Raw genomic sequence first — 14,217 nt, forward strand, 5'->3', positions numbered from 1 at the left:
TCTCCCATATTTCAAAGTGATAGGAAATGTACACACAAAGCGGCTGCTTAGGCAAAAATAAGTAAAGTGAAATGAGATTTTAATGATCTCGTCACCTTTCTTCACCCTTCATTTTGCTTCATGTGTGCATGTGTCTTGATAGAGGGGAGAGGGCAGCACTTTCCGTTAATCCAGGATTTAAGGTGGGAGTAGTTTTAGGAAAGAATGTATATTCCAGGGGCACAGAAGGTGGAAGAACCACCTGAATGATGAGGTTAGAACCAGCAGAGGGTGCTGGCGTGGCACAAAATTAGGATTTTTTTTAAAAAGAGGAGATCTTAGATAAAAGACGGCAGGTGTGAGGGAAACTGTAGTAACTGTTGTGATCCACTTGGAGGTAGAAGTTCTTCTGCTGCAAGCAGATGTGTTTGGGGTTCAGTGATTTCCTGCAATGGCCACATGAATTTTAGGCGTCTCCTAAAGCACAAACGTGTGGCACTTGCTTCTGTGTCTCAACAGGAGAGAGGCCTTGCAGTTTATCTCCTGTTTCCCCTGGAGGACTCTTGGCGGCCCCTGGCACCTACGAGCACGATGAGTTCATGTGGAGTACTTTGTACAAAAAGCCCAGCTATTACAAAACTATTTTTGTGTTCTCTGAAAAATTTGCCCAGACTGTCAATTCACGGGAGTCACTTTTTGTTTTTTCATTTGGTCACCTTCAAAGGAAGGTAAACAAGTACCTGGGAGCCCGTGCAAAGCAGAAGGTGTGAAAGGTCAGGTGGGGGAGACAAGGCAGGCCGCGTTTTGCTCAGTGGGCTTGACCTCCTTGGTCAGACCAGCCTAGCCAGGACGTTCGCGAGAGCCCCCCGCCCCCCGAAGTAGGTCACAGTGAGGGCTCCTTTATCCCGAGCCCCGTAGTAAATCCTTCGCTGGCAGGGCCTCTGCGCGCTCGCGCTTCGGAACTGTTCTTTCAGGAGTTTAGCGTTCTGGGCTGGGAGTCAATTGACCCACTGGGTTCCAGTCCAGCTTATCTGGGCCTCAGTTTCCTCTGCGGTTCGACGTTAGTTAGGGTTGGAACCCCGATCCCGAGGCCTCTTCCCACCCTCGCGCCACGGTCACCCATCCGAGCGCTCAGCAAGCGCTGGCGAGCAGGGAGGCTGCTCGGTCAGCACCAAGGACAAGGGCCCGGGGGCCGGTCGCGCACACGCAAGGTCACTGTCCAGCAGGCCCGGCTGCTCGGCGAGCGTCGGGCCGGAGCGGCGCGGGCGAGTGTGTGCGGGGCAGAGTCGGGCGAGGGGCGGGCAGGGTCGGGGGAGGCGCGGGCAGCCCCGCGGACGAGGTAAGGCGGGTCCCCGCTGCCGTCTCGCAGATTCTGCGCCAAGAGGCCGCGGGTGGAGCTGCCCGCCGCGGCCACCGCCCCTCCCTTCCTCGCCCGTCTGCCCTCGCCCGGCCCGCGGGGGGCGCACCCGCTGTCCGAGCGTCGCCCGCCGTCGTCCCAGGCCCGCGCACCACCGCTGCCCCTCGGGCTTCTCTGGACGCAGCCGCCGCCCCGGCCCCACGCTTCAGGGCTGGGGGCCCCGGGCCGCCTCCCTGCAACTCCCGCCCAACTCCCCGCAGGGGAAGGGCTCCCACCGCGCTTCCTCCCGGCCCCGCCCGCCTGCGCCCCCCCTCCGTGGGCCCCGCCCCTCGGCCCCGCCCCCGCAGGCCCCGCCCGCCGTTGCCCGGGGAACCGCGGATCCCGCAGCTGCAGGAGGCTCCCGGCCCCGCCGAGAAGCCCCAGCCGCCACCGCCGCCGCTACCGCCGACACCGCCGCCACCGCCGCTGCCGCGTCCCTGCCCCGGCTCCAGCTCCCGCGCCCTCCCTGCCGGCCATGCCGCCCCGCCGCGCCCAGGCGTCCGGTGCGCAGCTGCTGCTCGCGCTGGCTCTGCTGCTGCTGCTGCTGCTCTGCTCCGGGCCCCGCAGCGGCTGCCTGGCCAGCCCGGTGCCCGCCGCTGCCCTGCCCGCGCCCGGGCCGTGCGCCGCGCAGCCCTGCCGGAACGGGGGCGTGTGCACCCCGCGCCCCGCGTCCGGCCCGGAGCACCCAGCCCTCGCCGGCGAGCCCGACTACAGCTGCACCTGCCCCGCCGGGGTCTCCGGCGACAACTGCGAGGTGAGTGGAAGCGGTGGGCGCGGTGCAGGGCGCTGGCCGAGGACTCGTACCCTCTTTCCGCCCGCCCTGCTGTTGCTGCCAGACATTGGGTTCTAGCACGTCTGAGACTAGCTTCTCCTACTTCGGGAAGGGAGTGGTTCCAGCCTCCTGGCCGCCCGGGCCGACCGTGCAGGTGCTGGTCCCCTGCCTCCCTTGGTGATGTTAATAGGTTAATAGGTGATGTTAATGGTTCCCGGCCGTGCCAGCCGGGGCTCTCGGGGCGTGTCGCTCCAGGGCTTGGCATTCCCGGCGCTACCGTTGGCCACCTAGCGGCGCGCCCCTCCCGGCCCGGGCCGGGCCGAGCCGAGCCAGCTCCGCTAGAGCGCGGTCTCGGTGCCCGCCTTGGCAGCACGGAGGAGCCCGCCCCAAGCGTCCTTGGCGAGGTGTTCAATGTCCCGGTGGCCTTGCTCCCTGTCCCGCCGGACCTTTCGTGTGTCGAGGGTGCGCGGTGTGGGAGGCAAGTGGCGGTGGGCTCCGTGCCTGCTGCCCGGCACTTTCCTTCCTCCACCCTTGAGGGCTCTGTCAAGGCAGCCAGAGGCGCAGAGGGCAGCTGCCTCCCCTCGGCCTGTGACCAGCCCTTTCTAAGCTTAGGAGGGGCTGTTGGAACAGTTGAAGGCATTCAAGGGGGCCTTGCTCGTGGGGCCTGCAGTGTCGCCTTCCTGCTGGACGCTCCTCCAGGCGCACGCTTGGGGCTGGTGGCCAGGGCGTGACCAGGGCACTGGGAAGCCTCCAGGAAACGTGGGTCTGTGTGAGGGACGGGACATGGCCAACAGCCGCACGTGAATGTGGGGTTTCCAAAAGAATTTGGCAGAAAATAATAAATGGAGCTTTCACAAGTACGTTAAAGCTGGGTGAAACCTATTAACATCAACATTTTCAGTAGGCGATTTGGTAGCATTGTGTGGACAGGTAGAAAACGCCAAGTCTCTATTGCAGCGTAGGAGTGAATAACGAATTTATCTGAAATGAGTAAATTAAACCACGTGAATGTGGAACATATATGGGATCCAGTGCTTTCTTTTTTACATTTAGGTGGAGGAGTTTGTTTCATATAAATTTGATACAATATTGAAGAGTTACTTTGAGAATGCTCAAATAGATTCTTTCAGTGGGGGGAAAAAGGCTACCGTTTTGATATGGTAGGTTTTTATTTTTTTATTGAGGTAAATGGGATTGAGAAGCTTGACCTTGACAGCCACAATTTTTGCTATTTGCCTAGAATCTTTTTTTTCTAAAAGCAAATTATCAACCTGAATCTATCCATTCAATGTTGTGCTCTTCTTTGTTAACTGGCATCAATAAGCTTTAATTCCCTCAAGGGAGATGATGATGATGATGATGATGATGAGTATGTGTGATACCAACCAGCATCAGGAGTAGGTTTGGGGCATGACAGTTCCTTGGGAAATGCCTGTTGGAGCCATTCTAACCATAAGAACAAAATCTTGCTTTTGCAAAAATGAAAAGAATTGCAAATTCAAAGCGAGAGAATGGACTCATACTAATTTTCCCTGTTGATCAATGATTTATACAGCTTTTCCTGAAGAAATGAGTTGCCTGAATGCTTCTATCATACTGCTGTTTTATTTACATGTCTGAATTTTATCCTTCAAAGAAATAGTTGGTTTGGACCCAAGGTGTCGTGGGAATGAACGGGAGAAGGTAGGTTCGTGCACATCAGTTTAAATGAGAAGGAAGACTGGACATTGGGAATTTAACACAACTCTGAGATTTTTTTTGGTGATTCTAAAAATATAAGAAAGAGAGACAGCTCTTTAGTGCTCCCTAAAGATGACTTACAGAGGAGCATAAATATTGTGATTAGTTCTGAGTGGTGATTTGATATACAATTTAATTCATTCAGAAGAGTCATGAACTAATACATAAATATTGCAGAACCAACTGGCTCAAAACAGATTTGGGTTTCCTGTATAGCTCTCATTTGAGGCAGGCTTAGCTGCGTGAACGCTGCCCACCTGAGGAAAACCAATACCAGGTGCTCTGAGTTCCCAGTTGAAGAGAGAGCTGAAGCAACTGTAATTCTAATAGGAAAGACTAGCAGATTGGGAACCCGATCAGACTTGGTTACCCAGAAGAACTTACTGAGATGATTCAGAGCCTTATAACCCATAAAAAATTGATTCCTGATGATTTTAATTTAATCTTTCATGATTTTGTGGTAAGACTCGAGACTCTCATTTTTTATGGGAACAGAAAACAAAACAAAAGACACCACCACAAAAAAGGTAATCTCAGTAGAGAAGTTAAACAGAGAGAGAGAGAGAAGACACTACACATGCCCAATTACAGATAAGGGAAATGGATGTCAGCCATTGCAGACTGTGTGGTTGCTGAAATAGAACCTCATGCTCACTGGATACATTGGAAATGGAATTTTACCTGTATGGGAAGAGGATCTTTTATACAAAGAGTGTCATCTTTCTCCCTATAATGACAATAATGTTAGCAATGGTAACATTAGAACCTAACCCTGAAGTTTCTTTTTTTTTTTTTGTATGTGGAGAAATTTAAGAAAACCGTAAACTACCAATTGGGATAAAAATGGATTAAGGCTGTTTTTAGCTTTTCTGTCATTGGGTGATTGACATTAGGTCAGCCGGTGGGGTCCAGGCAGTGCTTCTTCTGTCACCTGAGTGACAGGAACTCACAGGATCTGGGAATTGTAGGTCATGTGGGTTTGAAGCTGCTCCAGTTAAACGTGCTGTGACAGGTGATCTAAGCTGATTGGGTCTCAGTTTCCTCATTTTCAAGGATGGGATCTACCCCACAGAAGTTGCCATGAAGAGACCAAGTCCATTTTTTGGTGTTTGACTGCTGAAAGCTTTTAAGCTTCTCCTCTCCCTCTTTCTCTTTTCCTCCCTCTCTAGGCAAACTTGTAAGAAGGCCCAGGTGCTCCCCAGTGGGAGGTTCATTAGCCTTGCAAACCCCTATTGTGCTGCACCAGCCCTTCCCCCTACAGGCCCCACCCCCACTCTCAAGCCAGTCTCTTTTCCCTGCTTTCTCAAGCCCTTTGAACAGGGAGCTGCCTGCTCTCCCCAGAAAGCCTCATGATGTCAGCAGTAAATCTCTTCATACCTTCTCAGAGGTGTGTGCGTATGTGATTTTCAGTCTAGACATCCAAGCCAGATTTTGGGTGGGTGTCCATCCTCTCTCTGTGGGATTTCCACAATAAGGCTTGGGGGAAGATTACATTAATTAAGTGCTGTAAGTCACTGAGCATCTGTGGCCTTCATGATTTTGTATTACAGGAAGACTTGAGACTCTCATTTTCTATGGGAGCAGAAAAAAAAAAAAAAAACCCACCACAAAAGATCATCTCTTCCCTTTCTTTCTTTCTTTTTTAACTTTCTGGACACATTTCATATACTCATTACTTTAACTGTATGAGGCAGATAGCACAAGTATCATCAGCTCCTTTTGCCAAACAGAAACTGAAGCTCATTTTGATTGACTAATCCAAGGTCACATTTTGATACTGTCCTGAAAAATCACGTAACACTTAAAATACATCTTTTCTAAGTCCTCTACCACACTTGAACATCTTAAATCATGAGAAATTCAGCTGATTCCAAAACTGTATATGGAAATCTAGTTTGTAGAGATGTAATAATGATGATGGTGGTAGCTGACCCTCTTCTTTAGCACTTGATGTGTGCCAGCACTGTTCAAGGGCTTTGCAGATATAATTTGCTGATCCTTGCAGTGTCACCCCCATTTTATAGGTAATGTGCAGAAAAGTTAAGTGACGGTCCTTATGTCACACTGTTAGCAAGTGTTAGAGCTGGAATTTGGACCAGGCAGGCTGGCTTGATGCAGGGTTATGGAGTCTAAAAGGTGTTTAAATGAAAGCGCTGGACCTGTCGTATTTACTTGTGTGGCCTTGAGGAAAACCTATAAACTCTTTGAGTCTTATCAGTAAAAAGAGCTGAAGTGATTTTTGAGTCCGGTCTTGCTCTAAAACCCTGAGCTTGTTTGACTGTGCTAAGCTGGAGTAAAAAGGCACAGGGGTGACAAAGACTCAGTAGATTCCCATCCAGCCACATGCCAAGCAGGACCATTTACCTTAGAGTTAGAATTCTGGGTCATACCTATAGTTATTTTTACCATGATAATAAGCAAATGGATACTAAATAAAAGAAATATGAATATTTCTAGGCTGGGTACAGTGGTTCATGGCTATAATCTCAGCACGTTGAAGGCTGAGGTGAGAGATTACTTGAAGCCAGGAGTTCGAGACCAGCCTGGGCAACAAGCAAGACCCCATCTCTACAAAAAATTAAAAAATTAGCCAGGCATGGTGGCTCACACCTGTAGTCCCAGCTACTGGGGAGGCTGAGGGGGGGAGATCACTTGAGCCCAGGAGTTTGAGATTGCAGTGAGCTATGATGACACCACTGCACTCCAGCCTGGGCAACAGCAGCAGAGTGAGACCCTATCTATAAAAGAAAAGAAAGAAAGAAATGTATATATTTCTGAGAGGTTAGAAAAAACTTCAACTTTTTAAAAATTAAGGCTTCTCTTGACTTTTCTGGTTCATTTGGGGAAGTGGGCAGGTATCAGAGGTGGCAGCTGCTGGGCCAGTTTTTCTTTTCTGGTGAGTGATACAGAAACTCCTTCCTTCTATTGGGCTACCCATCAAAAGTAGGGATTATTTAAATTTGTATTACTTTGTAAAACCTATTTTATTTTAATGAAATAATTCTTTACCTAATATTCAAGCAGTCAAATATCTGTTTATTTTTTCATTACACATTCCCTAAGGATCTTATCCTTTGGGATTATAATAAAAATGCATCAATTTCTGCACTTGGAGGAAAAACAGGGCTGTGTAGTTGCTTTTTATGGAAGTTAATTTTCCTCATTCATCTAATTCTGTAATTTTCTCTTCCGATTAAACATGCTCACTTAAAACAATGGTTCTGCTTCAAATGAACCCATTTTTTTTTTTTATTGAGCTTTGCTAACAACAACAAAGAATTCTAGGCTGAACGAGGTGGCTCACGCCTGTAATCCTAGCACTTTAGGAGGCCAAGGCAGGAGGATCCCTTGAGCTCCGGAGTTCGAGACCAGCCTGAGCAAGAGCAAGACCCCGTCTCTACTAAAAATAAAAAGAAATTATCTGGACAACTAAAAATATATATGTATATATATATATATAAAATTAGCCAGGCATGGTAGTGCATGCCTGTAGTCCCAGCTACTCGGGAGGCTGAGGCAGTAGGATCGCTTAAGCCCAGGAGTTTGAGGTTGCTGTGAGCTAGGCTGATGCCACGGCACTCTAGCCCGGGCAACAGAGCGAGACTCTGTCTCAAAAATAAAATAAAATAAAATAAAAAAACCCAAGGAATTCTAGTTCTTTGAACAACATCAATGTTTTCTACTGCACTTTTTATACACACACACACACACACACACACACATACACTCAGTGTAGTATGTGCAAAATGTCGAATATCAGCTGAGATATCAAGGGGCATTTCTTCTTTCTCTGGCTTTTTTATTAACGTTTTGTGACCCTGGGAGAATCGTTGAACCTCCCCGAATCTCAATGTTCATATCTATAAACTGGATTAATAATGCTTGTCTTATTTTCTTTATAGAAATGACACAACTCACAAATGAGAGCATAGTAAAGTTTTTTCTATAAGTGTAAAGAAGTATGTAAGAATGAATTTTAAGACATTTTGGAAAGGAGTAAAATGTTGCACAAATACAAGGTATACTAAGAAAAGGATCATAGTTTTCCCATATAAAATATTATACCAATTCATTCAGTGTCTGTGGTTGTTTTGCTTCAATGAACACATTTAGATCTTTCTCTCCATTAGGATGGGTTATGCTATGACATAAATTTTAAAAGTGAAAATTTAACTGTATTAAGATCTTTTATAAATGTGTAGTTCTTTATATCCTGAAATAAATGATTTCTTAGAAAATTCTCAGTGACTTGAAGTTTTCCTTCGAAATGAAAGAAAAAAAATTTGTCAAAATTCTTGTAACAATTTTAAGGAAAGAAGGAAACAGTCGATTTTCTTGGTGTTATTAAAATAAAGTGACTTGCTTATTTTCTGCATTTCATTCTTGGTGCATTCTTAGGAAACATCATTCATCTCAGCTTGGCCACTTGACAAAAACACATTCCTGCCTTTAGCTTCTTTGCTTAAGCTTCTCATGTGACATGTTACCATCCAAAATGGTTTTGTTTATGCCCTCATTTCACAAGCATCAAACAAGAAAGAAAACCTAGCCTGAATTGCAGGGTATTTGAGTCAGAAAGCTGAGTGCTGGAGTTGTATTTTTAGATATCCTTACCAACTCAGTAGGCAGCTGTGGTCAGAGCTGCTTAACCCAGAGGCAGTGATTGCAGAGTCCTGCCTCCCAGACAGAAAATCCAACAGCACGGCAAAGCTTTGCAGGCAGAATTTCTTTATATTTACCCCTTGCTCTGCTTCATCTACATTGGTGCTCAACCCTGGGTACTTGTTAGAATCATCTGGGAGCTTGAACAAAAATGAGTGTGTGGATCCTACTGTCTCCTGTCCCCCAGATTCCAACTTACTTGGCCCCTGGTGTGGCCTGGGCACTGGTAACTTTCAAATGCTCTCTGGGTGATTCTACTGTATGATTAGGGTTGAGAAACCCCAGCTAGACTCTTGTCATCTCCTCCTACAGCCTGCCCAGCATGTGGATGTGGCAGAGAAAAATAGGACAGTCGTGCTGTCCTTGATCACTCTAACCCGAAGGTGTCCAGATTCACAGCCCTGAAATTCCTGGCCCACACCCTCCTCGAATGGTACAGGTTTTGCAACTCAAAGTGAACCGAGTGGCAAACGTCCATGCACAGGAGTCACATTGACTTGGGTTAGAACCTGGCTCTGGGTGCCTTTGGGGAGGTGACTCCTTTCTCTGAGGCTCGGTTTCTCATCTGTAAAAATGGGGTCCCGATGCCAACTGTGAAGGCTGTTGTGGCTTAGACAAGTATCTGGGTCATAGGAGACACCTGACGAAAGGTATTCACTTCTGTTAGTTCCTCCTCTGTCCTCCCTCACCAGGCGGGTGCAAAGAACGATGAGAGAACAGTGGGAACCGAGCATGTGCTGGTGGTCTAGTCTGTTACGAATCACTGATCGTTTTTATTTGAACGCACTAACCTGTCTCCAATCAACAATCATGATGTGTGTCTTAGAGCAGTTATCTTCAAGAGGAGGGGCTTCTCAGGCTCCCTCCCCATGCCCCCGGCTGAAGCAGCTCTGTCCCAGGGTGAGTGAGGGCAGTGACAGGCACCCAATGTGGGGGCTGCATACAGTAGGTGCTCCATAAATGTTGAATGACTGGCTTTGGTAAGGCGCAGTTGTCAGCACCAGGACCTGGGCCCCGCAGGCAGGTCCAGGGCATGTGGGAAGGGGCCGTGTGTAGGGGGAGCAAAGCACATGAAGACATGTAACCTGTTTAATAATTTCCCCTGGTGCCAGCTCTATTCAGGGAAGTGAAAATATTTTTCCGTAAATCCTTTGCAGTAGCCCTGGCCTTTAGTATTGCTAATAAAACTTTCTTTTAAAAATACTTTTCTGATGAGCTAAATCAGGGGTCGGTAAAGCACAGTCCACATCTCCCTCTCTCCCCCCAGCTAAGAATGGTTTTGACATTTTTAAAAGTTGAAGAAATAAAAAGAATAATATCTTGAGATGCATGAGAATTGTATAAAATTCAAATTTCAGTGTCCACAATAAGGTTGTATCGAACGCACGGCCACATACTTTCGTGTAAGTCTTGCCTGTGGACGCTGCAGAGGAGAGAGGCTGCAGCAGACAGCAGGGCCCGCAAAGCCGGACATATGCATGATCCGGCCCTCGATAAAGGAAGGGGTTTGCTGACTTGCTCTAAATACTTCTGTAAATATTCATGGAAAGAGTTTATTTTTCCATTTTTATTTATTTGACTTAGCTCAAGTCTCCTTCCCCCTCTGCCTTTTCTTCTTCCTCCCTCCATTCCTTCTTCTTTTTAATCACAACAGTTTTTTAAAAACCTTAATCCCCAATGTGATAGCGTCTATCCCTTCTTGATGGGTGTCTGTGGTCCAGACTCTAGGGCAAGCCCTGGGGCTGACAGACAGAAGGATAAACAGGGTCCTTATCTTCAAATTGCGTAAGTCTCTAGAGTCTCCAGGGCAGACTTTAACTTTCCCTTTTACATCAGCCGCTGTCAGTATGTCTGGACGCCACGGTTATAGTCTCCTTCCCTGGAGGTGTGTGTGGTCGGGAAAAGAAATGCTCGCTACAGGGTTCGGGCGTGGTGTGAATCTTGGCTGAGTTACTCCAGGCTTATTACCTTTCCTAAACCCCATTTCCTCCTTCATTGATAGGACGGTTGGAAGGATGAAAGCAGTAGCTTGTGAAGCCCCTGGCAGAGTTGACCCTCGATAAACACCAACTGCTGTTTTTATAGAAGTGGATATAATTCTCCGTATTGTGGCTAAGGAAACTTACCTGGGGTCATAGGGCTCGGTGACAGAATTGAGAATATGAGCCCAGGCACTGTGGCTTCAAGTATAGGGTTATCACTATTATTATACTGCTGTTGCCTCCAACTGCTCCAAGGTTTATGGCTTTCAAAGGGACCACCAGAGGAAGCGGTTGCCGTTCCAGTTCCAGCAGTTTTAGTTTCTGGAGATTTCTAGGAGATTTTGGGTTGGTGTGATGTAAAGGCTTTTCTCTCTTAAAGAGAAAGGAAAGGAATAGGGCTTTTGAAAAAGAGTGAGGATTTGAGAAATGAAATTGGTGTACTTAAAAGAAAGGCTCTTGGAAAGGGAAACATGTTGCTGTCTTGTGCTCACAGTTCCTGAAAGCAAGCACATTCTTTAGAATTTCAACGCTGGTGCTTACCTGGTCCTTGTGGTTAATGTAAAGGAGCCTTTGTAATTAGTTTTGGGTTTTCGGAGGCAGATTGAAACTCCTTTATGGAAGACATTCTGTGGTGCAAGTAATCACAAGAGAAGAAGAAATATCTGGTCCCTCTTTTCCACGAGGAGCCTGGAGCACTGAGTCCGTAGCAGTGGGCTGCGGTGTGGTCCCCCACCCCCCACACCCCCATTCAGGTCAGATTTCCGCAATACGTCGTTTGGAGCAAAATCTCACGCTTAATTTTCAAGCAAAATGGAATGTATTAGAACAGGAAAAATGCCAAATATGTCCTAGGTGTATTACCTCAGAAAGGAAAGATTTAATACAGGAAGAATGAAAAGAAACCCAAAATCTCTAACTTCAAATTCACTTGCTCTGTGGCTCTTTACACAAAGGATTTCCAGGCTCTTTTTACTTTATTACTATTTTTTATTAAGGTGTAATTTACAAACAGTAAAATTCACTCTTCTTAGCATTCAGTTCTCTGAGTTTTTTTTTTCTTTGAGACAAGAGTCTCGCTCTGTCTCCCCAGGGTAGAGTGCAGTGGTGTCATCACAGCTCACAGCAACCTCAAAGTCCTGGGCTCAAGCAATCCTCCTGTCTCAGCCTCCCAAGTAGCTGGGACTACAGGTCACACCACCATGCCCGGCTAATTTTTCTATTTTTAGTAGGGATGGGGTCTCCCTCTTGCTCAGGCTGGTCTTGAACTCTTGAGCTCAAGCAATCTTCCTGCCTAGTTCTCTGAGTTTTGACAAATAGTTGCATAACTACCACCACAATCATCCCATGCATGTTCTTATGTCCCTTTGTAAACTCTGTCCTCAGCCCCAGCCCCTGGCAACCACTGGTCTGATGTCTGTCAATACAGTTCTGCTTTTTCAAGAATGTCATATAGATAAAACCACACATGTGTTTTTTCCCCTCCGCATAATGCTTTTGAGATTGATCCATGTGGTTTCATGTATCAGTGGTTTGTTTCTTGTCATTGCTGAGTAGTATCCCATTGTGTGGATGCACCACAAGTTGTTATCCTTTCACTAATTGATGACATTTGGTTTGTTTCCAGTTTTTGGTGATTATGAATAAAGCTGCCATGAATGTTCATGTGTAGGTCTTTAAGTGGATATACATTTTCATTTATCTTGAGTAAGTATCCAGAACTTACTGGGATTGCCGGGTCACGTGGCAAATGCATATTAAACTTGATCGGAAGCTGCCAAACTGTTTTCCAGAAGAGCGGTACTGTTGCATTCCTGTCAGCAATAAATGAGAGTTCCAGTTGCTTGCATTCTTGTCAGTCTGTGGTGTATCGTTGATTTAGATTTTAGCTATTCTAATAAGTATGTAGTGATATCACATTGTGGTTCTAATTTGCATTTTTATAATGATTAATGATGTTGAACATCTTTTCATGTGCTATTTGCCACCCATGCCTCTGTTTTGATGAAGTACCTGTTCAAATGAGTCGCGAGAGCTTTTTCCACATTAGGTTACAAATCCTTTACTTGATATGTGATTTGTGAATATTTTTTCCCAATCTGTGTCTTCATTTTCTTAATGATGTCTTTCAAAGGGCAGGTTTTCAAAATATTGATAAAGTCTTATTTATCATTTTTTTTCTTTTATGGTTTGTGTTTTCTTGTGTCCTATCTAAGAAATCTTTTCCTAACCAAGGCCACAAAAATTTCTATGTTTGCTCATGTATTGTTTAAGGTTTAACATTTAGGTCTATGACCCATTTTTTTTTTTTTTAAGAAACATAGTCTTACTCTGTTGCCCAGGCTGGAGTACAGTGGAATGATCATAGCTCACTGTAACCTTGAACTCTTGGGCTCAAGTGATCCTCCTGCCTCAGCCTCCTGAGTAGCTGAGACTATAGGCATGGGCCACCACACCCGGCTAATTTTTAAATTTTTTGAAGAGATGAGATCTTGCTATTGCCCAGGCTGGTCTCAAACTCCTGGCCTCAATTGATCCTCCCGCCTTGGCCCTACAAATTGCTGGGATTACAGGCTGTGAACCACCACACCCAGCCTCTTACGACTTATTTTGAGATAGTGCTTGTATGTGGTGTGATCTATGAGAAGTTTTTGTTTATTTTTTGCATATGGATATCTAATTATTCCAGGAACATTTGTTGAAAAGACTATCTTCACTGAATTATTTTTGTACGTTTGTTGAAAATCATTTGGCCTACGTGTGTGTCTGTTTCTGGACTCTTTATTCTATTTTATTGAATTTATGTGTCTATAATTTTGCCAATTTCACAGTCTTGACAATACTGTAGTTATAGTAAGTCTTGAAATCAGGTTGTATGCGTCCTCTAAATTTGTCCCTCTCCCCGCCCCCGCCAAATTATTTTGGCTATTCTAGATCCTTTGGAACTTTTTAAAATAGCATAGATGGGGGAGCTGGAGAAACACAGTTTTCCCCAAGCACACATTGAGATGACAAGAATTCCAAAAAACAGAATCCTAGTTTCACACTGAGGTAGAACTAGGATTCTTAACCTGGGCTCTATGAATGGGTTTCAAGAGTATATGGATGTTCACATACTCATGAGATGCCGAATTTTGTACATTACAATCTCCTGGGGAATGGCTCACAAGTTCATGAGATTCTTTAAGAAGTCTCCCACCTGTAAAAGAACCACTGGAATGGAGGCAGAAGAAGCTGGTTGAATACACCAGGACTTCTGGGCCTGGACTAAAGCATGTACCAGGAGCCAGCCTGGGACTGTGAAGTGGCCCCAAAGTAGAGTTGCCAGAAAAAATGCAGGATGCTCAGTTAAATTTGAATTTCAGATGAACAGTATTTTTTTTTATATAAATATGTCCCAAATATTGCACATCATTTATCTGAAATTCAAATTTAGCTGGGAGTCCTGTATTTTTAGTTTGCTAAATCTGTCAACCTTACCCCAAAGGCCTGACTAATCCCTGCTCTGATTCCCAGCTTTTTTCTGAAGGGTTCGTCAATGGCACTTTAAATTCTTGCCAAACAATTACATAAGGCAAATTTCACTAACGTGCATTTAAAATACGAAATTAGCTCATAGTTTTACATCTTCATGGGTCCTTTTAAGTGTAACTGTCAAATTGCTAAGGCATTAAAAACGTGAGGAAATG

At 45.9% G+C, this 14,217-nt stretch overlaps 1 protein-coding gene across 1 annotated transcript in view; it reads left to right on the top strand.

Annotated features, from left to right (window-relative positions):
* Positions 1-1,721: 1,721 nt before the first annotated feature.
* DNER (delta/notch like EGF repeat containing) overlaps positions 1,722-14,217 on the top strand; it is a 273,010-nt gene continuing 260,514 nt past the window's right edge. The window contains exon 1 of the mRNA XM_045559043.1: positions 1,722-2,129. Within this exon, the coding sequence (XP_045414999.1) occupies positions 1,851-2,129 (279 nt within the window). The 5' untranslated portion in view covers positions 1,722-1,850. The remainder of the gene's footprint in view (positions 2,130-14,217) is intronic.

Source organism: Lemur catta, chromosome 8 (assembly GCF_020740605.2).
Source record: "Lemur catta isolate mLemCat1 chromosome 8, mLemCat1.pri, whole genome shotgun sequence".
NCBI lineage: Eukaryota > Metazoa > Chordata > Mammalia > Primates > Lemuridae > Lemur > Lemur catta.